Raw genomic sequence first — 21,679 nt, forward strand, 5'->3', positions numbered from 1 at the left:
TCACTAGCCTAATACATCTGTTCTTGAGCAGCTCAAAATAAAAGCAGCTGTTCGTTTTTGGTAACATAGCTTGGAATACAAGACCAACATAGTTAACCCTTTCAGTACCGGGCCACTTTTCACCTTAAATCCCAGGCCGGTTTTTGCAAATCTGACATGTGGTAATAACTTTGGAATGCTTTTACTTATCCAAGCCATTCTGAGTTAGTTTTTTCGTGACACATTGTTCCTCATGACAGTGGTAAATTTGAGTCGATATACTTCACCTTTATTTAATAATCCAAAAATTTAAAAAAAATCTAATTTTTCTAAATTAGAATTTCTCTACTTTTAAGACAGATAGTAATACCTCATAAAATGGTTATCAATCAACATTCCCCATATGTATGCTTTATGTTGGCATAATTTAGTAAATGTCATTTTATTTTTTTAGGACGTTAGAAGGCTTAAAGAGGACCTTTCACCTGTATAAACTATGGTAACTGAGTATGCTGCCATATAGAGCAGCACCCGGGGATCTCACTGCACTTACTATTATCCCCGGGCGCCGCTCCGTTCTCCCGTTCTCCCCTCCGGTACCTTTGCTTCTTAAGTTATAGTAGGCGGTGTCTTCCCTTGTCCTGTGGGCATCTCCTTCTCCTAGGCTGCAGAGCTGGCCAATCGCAGCGCACAGCTCACAGCCTGGGAGGGTTTTTTCTCCCAGGCTGTGAGCTGTGCGCTGCGATTGGCCAGCGCTGCAGCCTAGGAGAAGGAGACGCCCACAGGACAAGGGAAGACACGCCTACTATAACTTAAGAAGCAAAGGTACCGGAGCCTATAACGGGAGAACGGAGCGGCGCCCGGGGATAATAGTAAGTGCAGTGAGATCCCCGGGTGCCGCTCTATATGGCAGCATACTCAGTTACCATAGTTTATACAGGTGAAAGGTCCTCTTTAAGTTTAGAAGCCATTTTTCAAATTTTCAACAAAATTTCCCAAACAATTTTATTTTAAGCACCAATTCAGTTATAAAGTGATTTTGAGATGCTTACGTAATGGAAACCACCCATAAATGACCCCATTTTAGAAACTACACCCCTCAAATTATTCAAAGCTGATGTTACAAACTTTGTTAACCCTTGAGGTGTTCCACAAGAATTAAAGGAAAATGGAGGTGAAATTTCAAGTCACTTTTTTTGGTAGATTTTTAATGTTAATCAATTTTCTTGCAACACAGCAAGGGTTAACAGCAAAATAAACCTCAATATATATTACTCTGATTCTGCAGTTTACAGACATACCCCATATGTGGCGTTAAACTGCTCTATGGGCACGTGGCAGTGGTCAGAAGGAAAGGAGCGCCATATGGATTTTGGAGACAGATTTCGCTAGAATGGTTTTTGGGCACCATTCTGTATTTGAAGATACCCTGATGTACCCCTACAGTGGAAACCCTCAAAAAGTGACCCCATTTTGGAATATACACCCCTTAAATAATATATTATGGGGGTACTGAGCACTTTGACCCCCTAAGTGTTTTACGGAATTTGGAAACACTTGCCTGTAAAAATGAAAAGTTTTGTTTCTTCCAATAAAATGTTGCTTTAGCCCCAAATTTTTCATTTTCACAAGGGGTAACAGGAGAAAAAGCACCCCATAATTTGTTACTGTGACGGATACCACGCTTCGTGCCCGCTTGACGTCACCTACGTCGAGCTCCCGAGACGCAGTATGGCTACGGGTTACCAAAAGCGTGACGTTACACCCTCCAGAGGAGCAGGTAAGGTCAGCTTGGTACAGTTTACACAGACACCTCCTGTCCACGCGGGCACAGAGAGGCAACAAGCTGAGAGAGCCTTTTCACTGCTGCAGTGAAACATCGCCTTCTCAGCCTGGAAAATCTGCCACTAGCTTCTCATTTGATATAAGCCCGATCCCCTAACAGGATTATATAGGGTGAGAAACCAACCCGGGGTAACTTATAACTAGGCCGAAACATTGACGTGGGGATTTGTGATCGAGATACAAAATAGCACAAGATTAAATTATATATTTAATCGCCTTAAGGGCTCACTAGATAACACAATATACACAGAGAATATATACAGTGGTCTGAGGTTACAAATACAGGTGATATACAGTCAGGTCCATAAATATTAGGACATCAACATGATTCTAAGATTTTTGGCTCTATACACCACCACAATGGATTTGAAATGAAACAAACAAGATGTGCTTTAACTGCAGACTGTCAGCTTTAATTTGAGGGTCTTTACATCTAAATCAGGTGAACAGTGTAGGAATTACAACAGTTTGCATATGTGCCTCCCACTTGTTAAGGGACCAAAAGTAATGGGACATAATAATAATCATAAATCATAAAATCCTTTGCAGTCAATTACAGCCTGGAGTTTGGAACGCATAGACATCACCAGACGCTGGGTTTCATCCCTGGTGATGCTCTGCCAGGCCTCTACTGCAACTGTCTTCAGTTCCTGCTTGTTCTTGGGGCATTTTCCCTTCAGTTTTGTCTTCAGCAAGTGAAATGCATGCTCAATCGGATTCAGGTCAGGTGATTGACTTGGCCATTGCATAACATTCCACTTCTTTCCCTTAAACTCTTTGGTTGCTTTTGCAGTATGCTTTGGGTCATTGTCCATCTGCACTGTGAAGTGCCGTCCAATGAGTTCTGAAGCATTTGGCTGAATATGAGCAGATAATATTGCCCGAAACACTTCAGAATTCATCCTGCTGCTTTTGTCAGCAGTCACATCATCAATAAATACAAGATAACCAGTTCCATTGGCAGCCATACTTGCCCATGCCATGACACTACCACCACCATGCTTCACTGATGAGGTGGTATGCTTAGGATCATGAGCAGTTCCTTTCCTTCTCCATACTCTTCTCTTCCTATCACTCTGGTACAAGTTGATCTTGGTCTCATCTGTCCATAGGATGTTGTTCCAGAACTGTGAAGGCTTTTTTTTAAATGTTTTGGCAAACTCTAATCTGGCCTTCCTGTTTTTGAGGCTCACCAATGGTTTACATCTTGTGGTGAACCCTCTGTATTCACTCTGGTGAAGTCTTCTCTTGATCGTTGACTTTGACACGCATACACCTACCTCCTAAAGAGTGTTCTTGATCTGGCCAACTGTTGTGAAGGGTGTCTTCCTTACCAGGGAGATAATTCTTCGGTCATCCACCACAGTTGTTTTCTGTGGTCTTCCGGGTCTTTTGGTGTTGCTGAGCTCACCAGTGCGTTCCTTCTTTTTAAGAATGTTCCAAACAGTTGTTTGGGCCACGCCTAATGTTTTTGCTATCTCTCTGATGGGTTTGTTTAGTTTTTTAGCCTAATGATGGCTTGCTTCACTGATAGTGACAGCTCTTTGGATCTCATCTTGAGAGTTGACAGCAACAGATTCCAAATGCAAATAGCACACTTGAAATGAAAACTGGACCTTTTTATCTGCTCATTGTAATTGGGATAATGAGGGAATAACACACACCTGGCCATGGAACAGCTGAGAAGCCAATCGTCCCATTACTTTTGGTCCCTTAACAAGTGGGAGGCACATATGAAAACTGTTGTAATTCCTACACCGTTCACCTGATTAGGATGTAAATACCCTCAAATTAAAGCTGACAGTCTGCAGTTAAAGCACATCTTGTTTGTTTCATTTCAAATGCATTGTGGTGGTGTATAGAGCCAAAAATGTTAGAATTGTGTCGATGTCCCGATATTTATGGACCTGACTGTAGGTACAACAGGGTTAAAGCAGAGCAAAAGTCAGTTACCGGGTAAGATGAAAGTTCCTTTTCGTTATAATGGTGGAATAGTCCTTGGCTGCAATCACGTGGGGGCAGTGATGTCAGCTGGTTCCCGGTCTCTTCAAACACATTGGCACGATGTGACCCTCTTCAGAAAAGAGATGCCCGCTTGCTGGCACAAGCCTTTTAACCTGTAGCTGGCCCCTCCCCTCCCGGCCTCTGGAAGTGGTTCCCCCTCCCCCCCTGCTTATTCTGGCAACTCACTAACCCACAAAACACTTTAGGGTTCATAGCTCCAGATCAGAACTTCACAGGGGGATAATTCTGGGACCAACGGATCCGCCTGGGTTCTGGCTACAAATAGGGTCCAAACATGGATGTATATCTCCCCTCCCGGGCATCCTAGCCTCAAGCCAGGACTACGTGGATGTTTGCCTTTGCCCCAGGATCGCAAAAAGATAACCGAATTATGCCTGGGATGGACGGACGGTTCATAATTTCTCATGAAATGTAGGTGCCAACATGTCTGGGAGGTATCATTGATCCTGGGCAAGGGCTGGGTGTTTTTCCTGCAGGATTAGCTTGCCTCCAAACTGGCTGGTTGAGGTGTGACGTTATCCACCTGGCGCCTCCTTGAAGCCTGGACCCCTGGGACTTCCTCCCTTGCTAGCTGACATCAGATAGCTGGGGGGTGGAAACCTATTTTGCATGTACACTGACTGTGTACATTCCAAAAGGTGAATCAAATGACAATCTGGGTTGCCCATAAATGATAATCCATATTCCTCACAGTTGCCCGTTTTCTCTTAAATACGGCAACACTCCATATGTGGTGGTAAACTGCTGTGGGGGCACATGGCAGAACTCAGAAAGGAAGGAGCGCCAGATTTTGATGGATAGGTTTATGGGTGCCATTGGTTTTTATTTTTTAAGTGATTGTTTTATGTGGAGGCTAATTTTTTGCGTGATGAGGTGACCATTTTGGGGTACATAAGACTTTTTGATCGCTTGGTATTAAACTTTTTGTGAGGCAAGGTGAAAAAAAAATGGGTGTTTTCGCATAGTTTAAATTTATTATTATTATTTTTTTTTTTTTTTACAGCATTCACCTGAGGGGGCATATAATGTGAAAATTTTATAGAGCAGGTTGTTACGGACGTGGCGATACCCAATATGTTTTTGTTTTTTTGTTTTTATTTTAGTTTTACACAGTGAATTCATTTTCGAACAGAATAAAATCTTGTTTTTGTGTTGCCATTTTCTAAGAGCCCTATTTTTTATTTTTTAACGATTGTCTTAGGTAGGGGCTCATTTTTTGTGGGATGAGATGACGGTTTGAGTGGTATCATTTTGGGGTCCAAAACTTTTTGATCACTTGGTATTACACTTTTTGTGAGGCACAGTGATGAGAAAATGTGACGGCTTTTTTTTTTTTTAATACAGTGTTCACCTGACGGGGTGGATCAGTGTTTTTACCAATGCCGGCACATACAGCAGGGGTCCGGCTATCAGTGACTGCCGGACCACTGCAGCTGATCAGGCCGTCGCAGCTTCTGGTATCCTACGGGTTAAAGGGGTATTTCTGGTAGTATTAGGTTAGGTAATCAATGTGATCATTTCAGTTGTGACCCCTGGATCCCCTAATAACCAAAATGAAATGGTTTCCATGAATGCAGTTATGCTGGGTACAACATCTTAGTTCTATTTGAAGAGAACTTGACAGATGCTTTATGTTCTGAGAGCTGGATATGGTGGAGGGAGAGAAGGTGATCTGTGATATATGTGTGGTTTGGAACAGGAAAAGAAAAAGTGATTGACAGCCTTCTGCGTAGACATACTGATACAAGGAGACCTGCCAATCATCCTTTGTGGGCGGGGTAATCAGGACTCTCACTGTCTCTCTTAGGAGTCCTGTCAGGCTTTCAGATATACTGCTCCAAATCATATAAACCTATATATCACAGAGCTCAGCTTCTCTCCCACTCAGACAAGCCAGCAGAAATCACCTGACAGGTTAGCGTACCAATAAGCTGCTGTGCCTGGATAAACCTGGAATGGGCTCATGATTTGCAGCTTCACGAATCGTGGATCCATGCAGGGACTGTGTATTTAAGGAACAGAAATGGACTGATTTCTGTAATCGTACGAGTCTTTCCTGATTGCACATGGTTGGATTAGATGCAACTTATTTGTACTAGGCTACTTTCACACTAGCGTTCGGGGCTCCGCTTGTGAGTTCCGTTTGAAGGCTCTAAGGCTACTTTCACACTAGCGTTCGGGGCTCCGCTTGTGAGTTCCGTTTGAAGGCTCTCACAAGCGGCCCCGAACGGATCCGTCCAGCCCTAATGCATTCTGAATGGATGCGGATCCGCTCAGAATGCATCAGTCTGGCTCCGTTTGTCTTCCGCTCAGCAGGCGGACACCTGACCGCAGCTTGCAGCGTTCAGGTGTCCGCCTGGCCGCGCGGAGGCAAACGGATCCGTCCAGACTTACAATGTAAGTCAATGGGGACGGATCCGTTTGAAGTTGACACAGTATGGCTCAATTTTCAAACGGATCCGTCTCCCATTGACTTTCAATGTAAAGTCAAAACGGATCCGTTTGCATTATCATGAACAAAAAAAATAATAATTTTTTTTTTTTTTTTTGGTTCATTGTAATGCAAACGGATCTAAGCGTTTGCATTATAGGTGCGTATCCGTTTGGGCACATACCAGACGGATCCGACCTAAACGCAGGTGTGAAAGTAGCACTAAGTAGATGACTCCTAAGACCTTGTGCTGATATTGAAGTAATGAAGTGTGCAATTCCAATGAAAACAGTGGTCCGCATTTACTAATGGTGCGCACATCTAGGTTTAGAGAAATTATAGGCGCCTAGCTCGACAAGGGGGCTTGGCTTAATAGAAAAAATGAACGGGGTCTAATACGCAACGTTTTGCATGAAAATTGCGCCACAACTGTTATAAAATTATTCTCAAACTAAGCCAACCAACACTTGGTGTAAAGTTAGATGAAGGTGTCTATCCCTGCACCAGATTTATTAACCAGCCTTCGCCACTGTGATAATCGGGCGGATCTAGACTGCCTAGACAGTTAAAACATTCTATAGAATTAGTAAATTTGCTGCATTAGTTTTCTGGAGAAGGGTTGTCTGCATTTTTCATATTGATGACCTATCCTCAGCATAGGTCATCAATATCAGAGCAGCGGGGGTCTGACACCCGGCACCCCCCGCCGATCAGCTGTTTGATGAGAAATCAGCGCTTATTTGAGCCCTGCCTTCTCTGCTCTGATTACCTGCTCGCCGTTACAGACAACCCCTTTAAGTAACCCCCACAGTTTTCGCTATCATTCAGTATACAGAAATAACAGAAGATGACACAAAAAAGTTAACCATTTTATCTTAAAGAGGGATTCGGATTGTAACATGTTATCTCCTATCCATTGGCCCTATTTTTTTATTTTTTGAACAGTTGTCTTAGGTAGGGGCTCCTTTTTTGCGGGGTGAGATGACTGTTTGATTGGTATCATTTTGAGGTACATAAGACTTTTTGATCACTTGGTATTACACTTTTTGTGAGGCAAGGTGACCAGAAATTGGCTTTTTTGACACTGTTTTTATTTTATTTTATTTTTTTACAGCGTTCACCTGACGGGGTGGATCATGTGATATTTTTATAGAGCCGGTCGATATGAATGCGGCGATACCTAATATGTCTACTTTTCTTTTTCCCCCCTATTTTATACACTTGCATACATCGTGGCACTAAGCTGGTGGCTTCACTGAATGCTAAATTATGCTGGCAGCCCGTGCTTCCGTTCGCTGGCGGCTTCTCTGGATGCCTTGTACTGCCGCCAGGCCGCAGGTTCTTACTTACATGAAGGAGGCAGCAGGAGGATCTCCTTCTCCTCTCTGCTGCCTGGAGGAGCTCCCTACATCTCTCCCGTGTCGTATCTGCTTTCCCTGGTACCGTAGATTTCTGCCTAGGTCCCTTGGGTAAGGACAGCTCAGGGGCAATATACGGTACCAGAATGAAAAATGTGTGGCAAATATGACTATAACCCCCCTCATCTATAGGAATGCACCCATGTACTGCAGTATATAGGTGCATTCCTATGGATGAGGGGGGTTATAGTCATCAGGGCTGTGGAGTCGGTAGATAAATGGTGCGACTCCGACAACTCAGTTTTTGGTACTTACGACTCAGACTCCCCGACTCCTCTGTATTTAATATGCAAATGTATTTTATACATTCCTTGAAGGAAAGAAAGGCAACATACATGTCATTACCACAGAACTACTGGCTAGGAAGCTGCTGCCTTCTCCTTTGTGTGCTGATCTTCTGCTGAAGATAGGGCAGTGGGAGGATCCAGGAAGGGGCAGGGGAAGGGGCATTTATTGTAAAACATGATTTCCCTAGTAGAATCCCATAGTCATGTTTAAAGTTTAAGCTAACAATCTGAGTTTACACGTTTTTATAGCCTTAGCTGAATGACAGCAGTTTTTCTAATGGTTTACAGCTTCAGTCTTGAGCTATTGACTATCCATTCCCTTCACTTATACAAGTGTCTCTAGTCCTGCAAAAAACATATTTACTTAATCAGTTATCAGTGAGAGGCTAGGTTAACCATGGGCGTTGCGTTCCCTGTAACAGCGGAACACAACACAATGGAAAGTATAGGTATTGCCGCTCCTTAACTGCGTTGCGTGCCATATAGTGAACCATATGAAAAGCATGCTTCTTCATGGTCACTTAACGTGTTCGTTTTGCGGTAATGTGACACACTGCATGCATTGGCCTTTATTCTTACAGTAGAGAAGTACCGTATTTTTCGCAAAAGTGGGGGAAAAATAGCAGTGCGTCTTATGGGGGTGAATGCTGCGACCGTCCGGTGAATAGGCTGAGGGAGGAGGGGCTGGGGGCCGGCATCTGTTTCTATAATGGCAGCGGGGCCCGGTGCAGTCACTGTATTCTACTACACCGGGCCCCGCTCACTGTAGTATACGGTAATCATATCTAACTTGTGGGTATTGTTAAAGTATTTCAATCATCTTAAATCTAGCGCTGTACTACTTACTACTAACTTATTGGCAGTCAGGAGGCCGGGTGGGTGCTCGTAGCGTAGTTCACTACGTCATGCGCATGCTCCGCCCACTTTATGAATGAAGCAGGTACCGGGCCCCGCTGCCATTACAGAAACAGATGCTGGCCCCCATTCACTACACAGCGACACTGTTATGGGGGGGGGGGGAGGGGTCTGTGGATAACACATAAGATAAGATGCTATATATGTGTCATCCACAGATGATCCCCAATAACAGTGCCATCCACATATGCCCCCATAACAGTGCCATCCACAGATGCCACCCGCAGATGCCCCCATAACAGTGTCCTCCACAGACCACCATTAGTTCAAAACCCACCAAAAGCACACCTTTCTGGTTAAAAATATATATTTTTCTTATTTTCCTCCTCAAAAACCTAGGTGCATCTTATGGGCAGGTGCGTCTTATAGGGCGAAAAATACCGTAATTAATTATAACTTTTTGTGAATTGGGACATTTAAACTTGCTTTTTTTAAATTTTATTCCAATTTAAGTCTAGTAGTAGTCTGAGTCGGTTCATTTTTTGCCGACTACAGGTACCCAAAATTGCCTACGACTCCACAGCCCTGATAGTCATATTTAATATAAACACTGTCCATGGACTGTTCTGTAATTGGCATGTGTCTATATAAAATATGTTCATGGAGCCAATAATAAGCCCTAACCCTGTCTTATTTTTGGAGAAACACGGGTACATCGGTGGTGGTCCGCTGCTTGGACCCATACCAAGCAGGGGCAGGGACTTTGTAACCTGCAAGGCTCCACATAACGATGTTCTTGTCCCATCTCTGTGTTTGAGTCCATGATAATGTGGAAAGTTTAGTACCACTAATAAAACAGCTGATTTATGTAGAGGAAGACATGTTTAATGTGTCCATATCATCTTCATTATTTTGTTTTACAGAATTGTAAAATGAAGCTAGTAAACTTGAAACAGGCCATTCTACTGGCCTGGAAGGAGAGGTGGAGCGATTACCAATGGGCTATCAACATGAAGAGATTCTTTCCCAAAGGAGTTACCTGGGACATCTTGAATTTAGCAGGTTAGTTAACTCAAATTCCTACAGCTTCCTACTTTAAAGGGAAAGTCCCACCACCAACAATTGTTCCTTATCCACAGAATAGGACATTACAGGAGATAAATGTCTGATCGTTGAGGTTCCAACCGCTGGGGCCCCTGCAAAAACACTATAATGTGGCCCTGTGCTCCCTCATTTGAATGGCATTGGGGTAGCATATGTCCGATGCTTTTTAATCTCTATTGGACTGCCGGACATAGTGTAGCACTATCTCCATAAAGTTGACTGGAATGCCACTTCATTCTAACTGGAGTACAGGAAACGGGGACCCCCATTCTCGTGAATGGCAGGGGCCTCGGCAGATGGGACTCTACTGATCACTTAACCCCTATCATGTCCTATTCTGTGGATAGGAAATAAGTGGCACACCTATTAAGACTGGCGTTTTAGATGCCGGCCTTAATAAACCCCGGCTGGAGGTGGTTCTGCCGAAGTTATGAAGAGGCACCAGCGAATCCTCCACCACTTCTAAATTCTGCAGTTTACAGACATACCCCATATGTGGCGGTAAACTGCTCTATGGGCACACGGCACGTGCTGTCTTACATTTAGACCTTTAAATGGTAAATGAGACTGGCCTGCCGGCCCGTCCCCTTTCCCGCCCACAATTTTAGACCTGATATGAGCTGGGAAAAGTCGCAGATGGCGGCACAATTAACCATTGAGCCATCATCTGCTCCTGAAATACTCCTAATGTAGGCGTATTTCAGTATAATAAATGACCCCTAAGTGTTTGTCATGGGACAACCCTTTTAAAGTAGATGGACATTTATCACCTATCAACAGGGGATACAAATGTATGATCAGTGGGACCCCTATGAATTACTAGAACAAGGTTACGATCCTCCCAAGTAGTGAGCTGCAGCGCCATTCAAATTATGAGACTGATGGACAAAGGAGCATCGGGTCTCACAAGCCGCAGCTGGACTCCACTCGGTTATCTGGTCCCAGGAGGACCTGCTGTGCAATCTAAAAGTCGTGCGCTCCTAATTCAGAGGGACAACTTGTTCTAAACCTTGCACACAGGTCTGTGTAGTGAATGCATTTGAAGATTTATAATTTTTTTGGTTGCAGATGTTATAGCGAAGTTTCTTATTTATTTTATTTTTTCTCTCCCTACAGAAGCACTTTTAGATCAGGCTATGATTGGACCTGCACCCAACCCTCTTATCCTCTCCTATCTCAAGTATGCTATCAACTCTCAGGTATGTCATCTCAATCATGTAGCAGAAAGATCATGGTGCTCTGTTGTACATACAGTAGGTTCCCAACCCTGATCCAAATACACAGAAACTGTGCTCAAAATATCATTTCCTTTTCTTAAAAAACGCATATGGCAGTCCACATGTTGGCAAATGTTTGAGCACCGGATGTTCCTCGGGCCATCAGATTTCCACGTGTCAGTTCAATATTTCAACACGTTGTTACACTCAAATAATCCCCAGTTCAACAAATTAGAGTGTTCCAGGTAATTGTCTCTTATTGGGCTCCTCGGTCCTAGTCAAGTGAAGACTGCACGCTCCGTTTATTTCTAGTCTCTGATGATCGGATTAGACAATCGCCATCTCTTCTAATCAATGCATGTAATAACCTCTCACTTGTTTGATAAAGTGCCAAAAATCCTCCACACTCCCATTGTATGTGTGTAATTAAATTAAAGGGCTTTGATGCGCATTCTAAAGTTTTTATGAATACTTGAATTGTATAATTAGTAATTGTGATTTATCTTTGAAAAGTATACAGTCCTGTTATTTAATGTAAGGTATACGGTTTACGCTCAGTTAAAGTGACTCTAAGCTGTTTCACAGTTGATGTATAGCATTTTTCTACATAAAAAGTGGAGTAACTAGAATTCATTGTTATGTATACCCTGGATTTTTCAAGCTTCGGAGATGGAATCTCCCAGAATTTGATGCTGGTGCAATGTCTGAACAGCGTTTGCTCTGATGATTCCAACACTGAACAGTAATCTGTCCTGTCACTAAATTTAAAAGGGTTGTCCAGGCTACAGATATTGACGACATATTCTCAGGATAGGTTATCAATATCAGATTTGGTGGAGGCCCAACATCCCACAACCTTACCAATCAGCTGTTTCAGGCTGCCGCGGCACCAGAAACTGTGCTGTAATAGGGCTCCGTACACTGTGTTGTGGTCATGTCGGGGTACTGCAGTCCTGCTCCCATTCAGATGCATGGGAGCTGAGCTTCGATACGCCGTTACCAGAAGCTACACTGTTAGTTTCTGTCACTGCAGCAGCCTGAAACAGCTGATAGGTGGGGATGCTAGGTGTCAGACCCCCCCCACCGATCTGATATTGATGATCTGTCCATGATAGGTCACCAATATATGTAGCCTGGAGAACCCCTTTAACAACTCCTAACTAGTATAACGACTATATCAGGGATGGCCAACCTGAGGCTCTCCAGATGTTGCAAAACTACAACTCCCAGCATGCCCAGACTGCCAACAGCTATCAGCCTACAGCAGGGCATTGTGGGAATTGTAGTTTTACAACAGCTGGAGAGCCTCAGGTTGGCCATGCCTGGACTATATAGATGCAAAGACTCCGAATATGTAAGTGTCGTTTGGCTGTTTACTAGTTAATCTCACACTTATATCCTGCAAATGGTCTGAAACACCCAGGAGTCCTTTAATGATATCTCCAAGCTTAAGTGTTCTCCAAATTGCCATATGTGATTGATAGAAGCACTGCGGAAATGTGGCAAGCTGAGCAGGTTGTGGAGCGGGCAACAAGACAAATCTAGGAAATATTTAAACGGCAGAGAAGAGCGCCAGAGTGGTTCTGTATTGAACTACATTAGCATAAAGTGGAAGCATATTATGGCGGGGAATGCTGGTCTTTGGACCAATGCAGCCATGACTGTGGCTTGTGTGTGGTAGGACATGTTGACCGATTCCCTTTGAAGAGAACTTATCACCATAACATTTCAGTTCTCTCCAAAGTCAGCACATCATAGGGTGTGACTATATAAGTGTAACTGCCATTTATTTATTCATTCATTATATTTTCTTCTAATATGTAGGGACAGTGATCAGAACTGTTTTTCAAATATACATTATTTAGTGAATTTTTACATTTCTAGGAGAAAAATGGCTCTGAAATGTCCCCCAGCACCGCTTTCTAAAATTTACTTAGCTAAGGAATTTCTGTCTTCTAAGTACAGGGCAGTACTGAACTGTGAGGATGCTGGGCTCACTTCTTCTGCCCTCACTGTGCTGCTCCCTCATGTATATGCCTAGAAATGACTGTGTAATATACCGTACATAAAAAAAAATTCTGACTTTTGTCTCCCTGCTGTTTTTCACACTGTCATTGTGTGTGTGTGTGTGTGTGTGTGTGTGTGTGTATATATATATATATATATATATATATATATATATATATATATATATATATATATTACACATGGTCATTTTTAGGGAGCGGTAACTGTGAAGCCGGAGAGTGGTGCTAAGGGACACTTCAGAGCCAGTTTTCTCCTAGAAATGTAGAAATTTGCTAAATATAGTATATGAGAAGAAGATTTCTTATCACTGTCTCTAAACATTAGAAGAAAAAAAAAAATGGTAGGTTCAATTTAAATCTTTGTTCTTTCTATAGTTAGCTGTCAATCAGTAAGTAGGACCGCTGATGACTCCTATCTCTCTATGGCTGATTAGGACTGCCCATATGACTCCTAAGGTCACAATGAGCAGTGCTTTAAATGATTAAATTACAAGTTTTACTAAAGCAATTCCCATTAAACAATATATCCGTCTCAGCTTCTCCTGTTCTGTAATATGCTGCATGCACTTGACAGGTTGATAATAGGTTCCCCTTAAAGGGGTTCTCGGAGCATTTCTAAATTCCCTCTGTCTTTTAACCTGTGGAAGCAAGATCATTTCGGCAGTACTCGCCCCTCTGTCACGTCGCTGATTACCCCATCTTGGCTGCGCTCACATGACCACCAGGACTTGCTGCGGGCTCTTACGCTGAGGTCCAAACAGGATATGCTCCTCAGTCTTCCTGTTTAACTGCATTCACATTAGTAAAAGCCCAGAGAACTCCTTTCAAGGGGTATTCCCATCTCCGAAATTGATGACATATCGCAAGGATATGCCATCAATGTCAGGTGCCCGTCCAACCTCTGGGGCCATCTCCTATCTCTAGAACAGGGTCCTCAAAGTGAAGGAGAGCACATCACACACGTGCACATCCTCTCCCCTCAGTTTGGGGCCCATTCTAGAGATAGGAGATGGCCTCAGAGGTTGAATCTCTAGAATGGGCCCCAAACTGAAAGGGAGAACATGCACGTGTGTGTTATATGCTCTCCTTCATTTCAGGGACCCCTGTTCTAGAGATAGGAATTTGTCTTAGAGGTTGAACCCACGCCTATCTAACATTGATGGCATAACTGTTTACAGTGAACACAAGCAGAATTGTGATTGTAGCTTTAAAGGGGTTTTCCAGGATTATTATTGATGGCCTATCCAGAGGGTTGATCATCAAAATTCAAATTCGGAAAAAAAAAACTTTAAAGGGTTTCTGTCACCCCACAAAACTCTTTTTTTTTTTTTGGATAGTTAGATTCCTTATAGGGCGATATAGGAGAATATAATAGTCTTACTTTCATGCGGCCGATTCTTTATAAAACGAAGTTTTATAATATGTAAATGAGGGCTCTACCAGCAAGTAGGGCGTCTACTTGCTGGTAGCCGCAGCAGCAATCCGCCCCCTCGCCATGTTGATTAACAGGGCCAGCCGGGATCTCCTCCTCCGGCCGGCCCTGTCAGCACTTCAAAAATCGCGCGCCTCTGGTCATTCGGCACAGGCGCTCTGAGATGAGGAGGCTCGTCTCCTCAGAACTCCCTCAGTGCGCCTGCGCAGATGACATCACCGAAAGAGAAGACGTCATCGGCGCAGGCGCACTGAGGGAGTGCTGAGGAGACGAGCCTCCTCATCTCAGAGCGCCTGCGCCGAATGACCAGAGGCGCGCGATTTTTGAAATACTGACAGGGCCGGCCGGAGGAGGAGATCCCGGCTGGCCCTGTCAATCAACACGGCGAGGGGGCGGTTTTCTGCTGCGGCTACCAGCAAGTAGACGCCCTACTTGCTGGTAGAGACCGGATTTACATATTATAAAACTTCGTTTTATAAAGAATCGGCCGCATGAAAGTAAGTAAGACTATTATATTCTCCTATATCGCGCTATGAGGAATCTAACGATCCAAAAAAAAAAAAAAAAGAGTGTTGTGGGGTGACAGAAACCCTTTAAGTACAAGATATAGTAATAAAATATATTTATAGATACTCAATGTTGTGAATAATTTTTTTTTTTTTATATATATATATATATATATATATATATATATATATATTTACACACAGTAAAAACTGTACACTAAAATGGACTATCTTTTCTTTAGATGGTGTCCTACTCTACAGTCCTGACAGCTATCAGTAAGGTATGTCATACAGCTTGGTTCATGTGTACATAGAGTTAACATACAAACTAAGCTTATTTACACATAAGTGAATCGCAAACGTGCGTTGTCCGTGTTCTTCATGAGCAGCGCACAAATCTTTTGATTTTAATGTGTTTAGTCACACATCCTTGTTTTCCACTTACAACCTGCTTGCCTGTGAGATGTAGGGGGCTGGATCTCACAGACTTACAGAGAACGCAGCCACGATGCCTAAGGAAGGCATCTGGCTGCCATCCCAGCATAGCGGGGAGCTGATGGGAGCTCCCTCCCTGCACTGACGTTGCATGTGCCGCGCATACCACAGAGGTCCGGCTATCGGTGACTGCCGGACCCCTGCCACTGATCAGGCAGGCGCAGCTGCTGCACCCGCCCGATCAGCGCATAGTAATACGGCGCTGGTATTTTAAACACAGTACGGCGCTGGTACTGTACAGGTTAAAAGGGTTTCTAGTGGCTGAGCAGGCCTTTTTGGCACTTCTGGTGTGTTAGCTGCGACAGGAAGTGGAGCCCAGCAGGTGACAGACTAGTGTCGGCACAACGGCGAAGAATCAGGGATGGTGAGTAATGCTTTCTTGTTATTCAAACTGTTTGTGGCCCTATTTTTAACAAATTCCTCCAAAAAACCTCTTTAAAGGAGTTGTCCAGCTCTGGGGACTTTTTAACAGACTCCTGCAGCATGTGTGGAAAAATAAATAAATATCATATTCACCTGCTTCCGGTCACTCCAGTCTGGCTCCATTTATTGGTCTTCTGTCCAGGTGAATGGGGTCTTGTGTGCTGCTACAGCCAATGGCTGACCCCCAGAGGCACATGACTTTGGGATATGTCACCCCTGAGTCCAGTCATTGGCTGCATCAGCACATGTGACCCCATCCATCCAGAAGTTTACAGGACAAGATTTTCTCCATCATTCTGCACTCACTATCCCATAATAACAAAGTGAAAACAGAACGTTCAAAATCTTTGAAAAGGGAAAACTATAATCTTGCATTGACATAAGTGTTCAGACCTTTTACTCAGGACTTAGTTGAATCACCTTTGGCAGCGATTACAGCCTCCAGTCTTCTTGGGTATGTTGCCACAAGGTTTGCACACCTGGATTTGGGGATTTTCTGCCATTCTTCTCTGCAGATCCTCTCAACCTCTGTTAGGTTGGATGGGGACTGTCGGTAGACAGCCATTTTCAGGTCATTGAGATGCTCAGTCAGGGCTCTAGCTGGGCCAGTTAAGGATGATGATGATGATAATCTTTATATAGCTCCAAAGTATTCCGCAGCGCTTTACAGTTCAGGGGTTCATGTACAAGCAGTCATAAATAGCATAGCAACAGACAAGCCAATAATTATAACAAGAGGATTCAGGACCCTGCTTACACTCTATGAGGAGATATTGGTGATGCAAAAGGTAAAAGTGCTTGTTCTGTACAATGGTCCTGCCATCTTGGGGAAAATGGGGGAGCAGATATAAAGTTGCATGAGCCATTTACCAGCCGATATATTAAGTGTTCTGGGTGCGGTGGAGAGTTTGGTGGAGGATCAGGTTCAGGAAATGATAAATGGACTATATATGGAGAGGCATATCCGGAGATGTGATATGCCACCCTAAAAAGATGTGTTTTTAGGGAGTGCCTAAAACTGAGTAAGGATATTCAGAGTAGTCTCAAAGCCACTCCTGAGTGCCTAGGGTCATTGTCTTGTTAAAAGGTAAAGCTTCGACCAAGTGTGAAGTCGAGAGCACATTAGATCATGTTTTCATTAAGAATATCTCTGTACTTTGCTCCATTCAGCTTTTTTTCAACTCTGATCAGTCTCCCTGTCACAGCCGCTGAAAAACACCCCACGACATGATGCTGCCACCACCATGCTTCACTGTAAGGATGGTATTGGGCAGGTGATGAGCAGTGCCTGGTTCAATCTTTGTTTCATCAAACCAAAGAATCTTTGGTTTGAGAATCCTTTTTAGTTTTTTTTGCAAACTTTTAAGTGTGATTTACTGAGGAGGCAATTCTTTTTGCCAGTTTGGTGGAGTACTGAGGGTTGACCTTATGGAAGTTTGTCCCATCTGAGCACAGGATCTTTAGAGCTCCACCAAAGTGACCATTGGGTTCTTTATCATTTCTCTTACCAAGACCTTTCTTCCCTGATTACTTAGTTAGGTGAGATGGCAAGCTTTAGGAATTCCTGGTTTTTCCAATGATCTTCCATTTAAGAATTATGGAGGCCACTGTGCTCTTGGGAACATTCAGTGCAGCGAAAAGTTTTTGTACCCTTCTCCAGATCTGTGCCTCCACCCAATTATGTCTCTGAGCTCTACTGGCAGTGGTCGGTTTTGAACTAATTGGGGATCTGTGGAGGACACTGTTATGGGGATCTGTGGAGGACACTGTTATGGGGGGGATCTGACCCCATAACATTGGGCCCTAGTCATAGCAGCCATCACATATAAAGTGTATGCAGCAGCCCTTAGCAGTGCTGCTTTGTTGAACTAGCAGTAATCACTTATCTGTAAGCGGTACTCGCCATGCACAAAGCGGGCGGGCAGGCAGCGCACATCACTCAGTCACGCTCCATTAATAAGGTAGGCGGGGCCGGAGCGTGACTGAGTGAGTGACGTGTGCTGCGTGCGCTTTGTACATGGCAAGTACCTCTTACAGATAAGTGATTACTGCTAGTTCAACAAAGCAGCACTGCTAAGGGCTGCTGCATACACTTTATATGTGATGGCTGCTCTTAACGGGGCCCGGCTTAATGAAGTTCAGTGACTGCGCCGGGCCCGCTACTACCCAGATAGCGCCCCTGTGCTTAATCAGCACAGCACAGCCTGTGATGTGTCGGCCATGTAATACTGCTGTATTCGCTTTATAAGACGCATCTTAAAAATCAGAAAATACGGTAGTTTTTGCTCTGATATGTATCGTCACTTGTGAGACCTTATATAGTGTCTTTCCAAATCATGTCCAATCAACTGAATTTACCACAGACGTAACTGCAATAAAGGTGTAGAAACATCTCAAAGGTGATCAAGGGAAATTGGAGGCCCCAGAGCTACATTTTAAGTGTCATAGCAAAGGGTCTGAATACTTATGTCCATTCAAAATTTTTAGTTTTTCCTTTTTAATTTGCAAAAATGTCTAAAATTCAATTTTCATTTTATCATTATGAGGTATTGAATGCAGATTGATGGGGGAAAACTTGCTTTTTTTTTTTTTTTTTTTTTTATATTAGCACCAGGCTACAACATAACAAAAAATGAGTCTTAAGACATTCGGAATGCGTTGTATATGAGAAATGTAAATGGGGAGAAATCCATATGAAACATTGGACCAGGGATGTAGAAGGTCATTCCTTGCTGGCGAGGCAAGCATGTTTCTTTTCATCCTTATGAATCGAGCCGCTTCCAACAGTACAGTGTTTGGAGCATTATCTAAAAATAGTCTGAGAACGTCTGGACTTAAAGAAATGCCATAACTGGTTTCTGTTTGGGGGTTTCTATTTTTCCATCTCAAGTAAACCAGACGAGATTGAAGCTGAAGTGAGCAGCGGGAGCGAGGATATTTGTCATAGCTACAGAACGGAGACTGTTTTTCCCTTTTACAAAGAAACATTGGAAGGTCGGAGGCAATTGAGGACTGCGTGTTTACCCTCCTGTGTATACATTAATGTGTACATAATATTGCTCTCTGGTCACCTCACGAAAAAGAAAAACTGCAGCCTCTCACTGAGAAACGCAAATATTTACATTAGCGGAAGAAATATGGTCGTCAGCGGGGGAGATGTATATACCAGGAATTTAACCCTGAAGGGTCTGTGGCTAGCAGCGAGCAGAAGGTTAGGTGGGGCTTCACATAATCAAAAGTTATATGGGGAAACATGGATTTTTGTGGTTGGGAACGCACAACAGAAATGACATAAAAATGTGGTAAACAGTGAGGAGTTTGAGAGGGAACTTATGTTTAACCAGTAAAATAGGGCTGGCCACCAAGACCGTATAGAGGGAATTATTTTTATCATTCTGCAACCAGTGACTCGAGCTGTAGGAAAACTGCAAATCCCAGTATACAGAAGACTGGCAGGGCATGCTGGGATTTGAAGGGATGCAGAATTGCTTATTTACTCTGATCTTTTTGAGTGGATTCGTAAGTGGCACAATTTTACGTGGCAGACAAATCTGGTGTAACATCCTCATGTCAAACATGCAGATTTGGATTCCCCACGAACTTGCTGCGGATTTCTTCCTTTACATTGCAGAAGGTGAAATTTGTAGCAAATGCAAGACATGCACATTAAGGCTGTATCACACCTGCAGGTTTTTCGGCAGATGATTGCTAACGAGGATTCGTATGAATGCTCGTTAGCGATTATCTTGCAGTGTAATACTGCCGCCGATTGCCAGATGAACGAGCAAACGCTTGTTCAACAGGCAATTGAGATACTTAAGCACTCTTAAAAATCATCGTTTGCCGTGATGTCTAGTTATGATCTGCCCCGGCAAACCACTAGACAGCGTGGGGACAAGCAATGGCATAACTATCTCTTTTCCCCATGCAGCGAAGAATATCGCTAAATGTAATAGCAGCAGTCTCCTCCGCTAGCGAGCAGGCGATTGCCGCGTGGGACAGCTTCCCTCCCGACAATTGCCTGTGTAATACAAGCTTTATGCTGCAGATTTGATTATGGCGTAAAGTTAAAGGAAATGTGTCACCTATAATTTCTTCTGCCAGTTTAAGGGGCTTTTCAAGTGTTTCATACTGGTAGCCTATCCTCTAGGCCAGGCATCCTCCAACTGCGGCCCTCCAGCTGTTGCAAAACTATAACTCCCAGCATGCCCGAACAGCCTACAGGTATCAGCCTACAACAGGGCATTGTGGGAGTTGTAGTTTTACAACAGCTGGAGGGCCGCAGTTTGAGGATGCCTGCTCTAGGCCTAACTCCTAGAACCCTCACTGAGCAGCTGTTTGAATAGGCTGTGGCCTCATCCTATGCCAGTGATACCATTTGTCTCGTGGCCTAGGTACAGCTCTGTCCTATTCAAGTAAATGGGGCTGAGCTGTGTTAGCAAGCACAGCCACTATCCAGTGGACGGTGCTGTGCTTGGTTTGATGAGAGGATGCTCTGGTGCTCACGGGAGTCGCTCATGCTCTCCTCAAGTAGTTGATTGGTTGGGGTGCCACGAGACCCCCACAGGTCACATACTGATGACTACTTTCACACTCGCGTTTGGTGCGGATCCGTCTTGTATCTTCACAGACGGATCCGCACCAATAATGCAAACGCCTGTATCCATTTATAACGGATCCATTTGCATTATTCATTAAAAAAAAAGTCCAAGTCAAAACGGATCCATCTTGACTTACATTGAAAGTCAATGGGGGACGGATCCATTTTCAATTGCACTATATTGTCAGTGAAAAACGGATCCGTCCCCATTGACTTACAAGTCAAAACGCTGCAAGCTGCGTCTAAAAAAAACGCAACGGAAATCCAAATGCAGCCAAATTGATGCATTCTGAACGCGGATCCTTATCCATTCAGAATGCATTCGGGCTGAACTGATCCATTTTGGGCCGCTTGTGAGAGCCCTGAAACGGATCTCACAAGCGGACCCAGAAACGCCAGTGTGAAAGTAGCCTTATCCTAAAGATTGGTCATCTGTATGTAACACTTGGGAAAACCCTTTTAAAACCAGATACTGACACACACCTGTTTTTTCATTTATAATTTGTAGAGCTTTCTTTATTCTATTTCCTGAACATGATTATGGGGATGGCCATCTTGCCTGAGCTGTTTGTACCAGCATTTAGAGAGATGCTTTACAGCAGCCACTATTGGCCATACACAAAATAGCCTACAGCTGACTCCATTGACTTCTCAGGGAGAGTTTTCTAGGCCTGCGCTGTGACCTGTGCAGAGGTCATTGTACAATCAAGAAGTAGATAAGCTATCACCTACTGTGACTGCCGAATCTTATGCTATCTATATATACCTGAGGTCTGTCATTTTTATCCTGCCTGTGGTGATAATGAGATGACTGCAGTAAAGTGATCTGTACAGACCAAGAAGTGGCACCTGTTATTAGTCTTAGTGGCCGGTGTAAAAAATGCAGGATTTTAGATTTTATTTTTTAAATATAGTGACATGGAAAATTAAAAATAACTTCACCAAAAATGATTTAATATTTGTTTAACATAAAAACTTGATTTAATGAATAAGGCATTTATTGATAACGCACACATTGTCTTTAAAGGCTATGTA

At 43.5% G+C, this 21,679-nt stretch overlaps 1 protein-coding gene across 1 annotated transcript in view; it reads left to right on the forward strand.

Moving 5' to 3' along the window:
* MED24 (mediator complex subunit 24) overlaps positions 1 to 21,679 on the forward strand; it is an 86,433-nt gene that overhangs the window by 4,401 nt on the left and 60,353 nt on the right. The window contains exons 2-4 of the mRNA XM_040435932.1: positions 9,764 to 9,902; positions 11,061 to 11,143; positions 15,369 to 15,407. Of these exons, the coding sequence (XP_040291866.1) occupies positions 9,773 to 9,902; positions 11,061 to 11,143; positions 15,369 to 15,407 (252 nt within the window). The 5' untranslated portion in view covers positions 9,764 to 9,772. The remainder of the gene's footprint in view (positions 1 to 9,763; positions 9,903 to 11,060; positions 11,144 to 15,368; positions 15,408 to 21,679) is intronic.

The sequence above is a fragment of the Bufo bufo genome, chromosome 6, assembly GCF_905171765.1.
Source record: "Bufo bufo chromosome 6, aBufBuf1.1, whole genome shotgun sequence".
Lineage (NCBI taxonomy): Eukaryota > Metazoa > Chordata > Amphibia > Anura > Bufonidae > Bufo > Bufo bufo.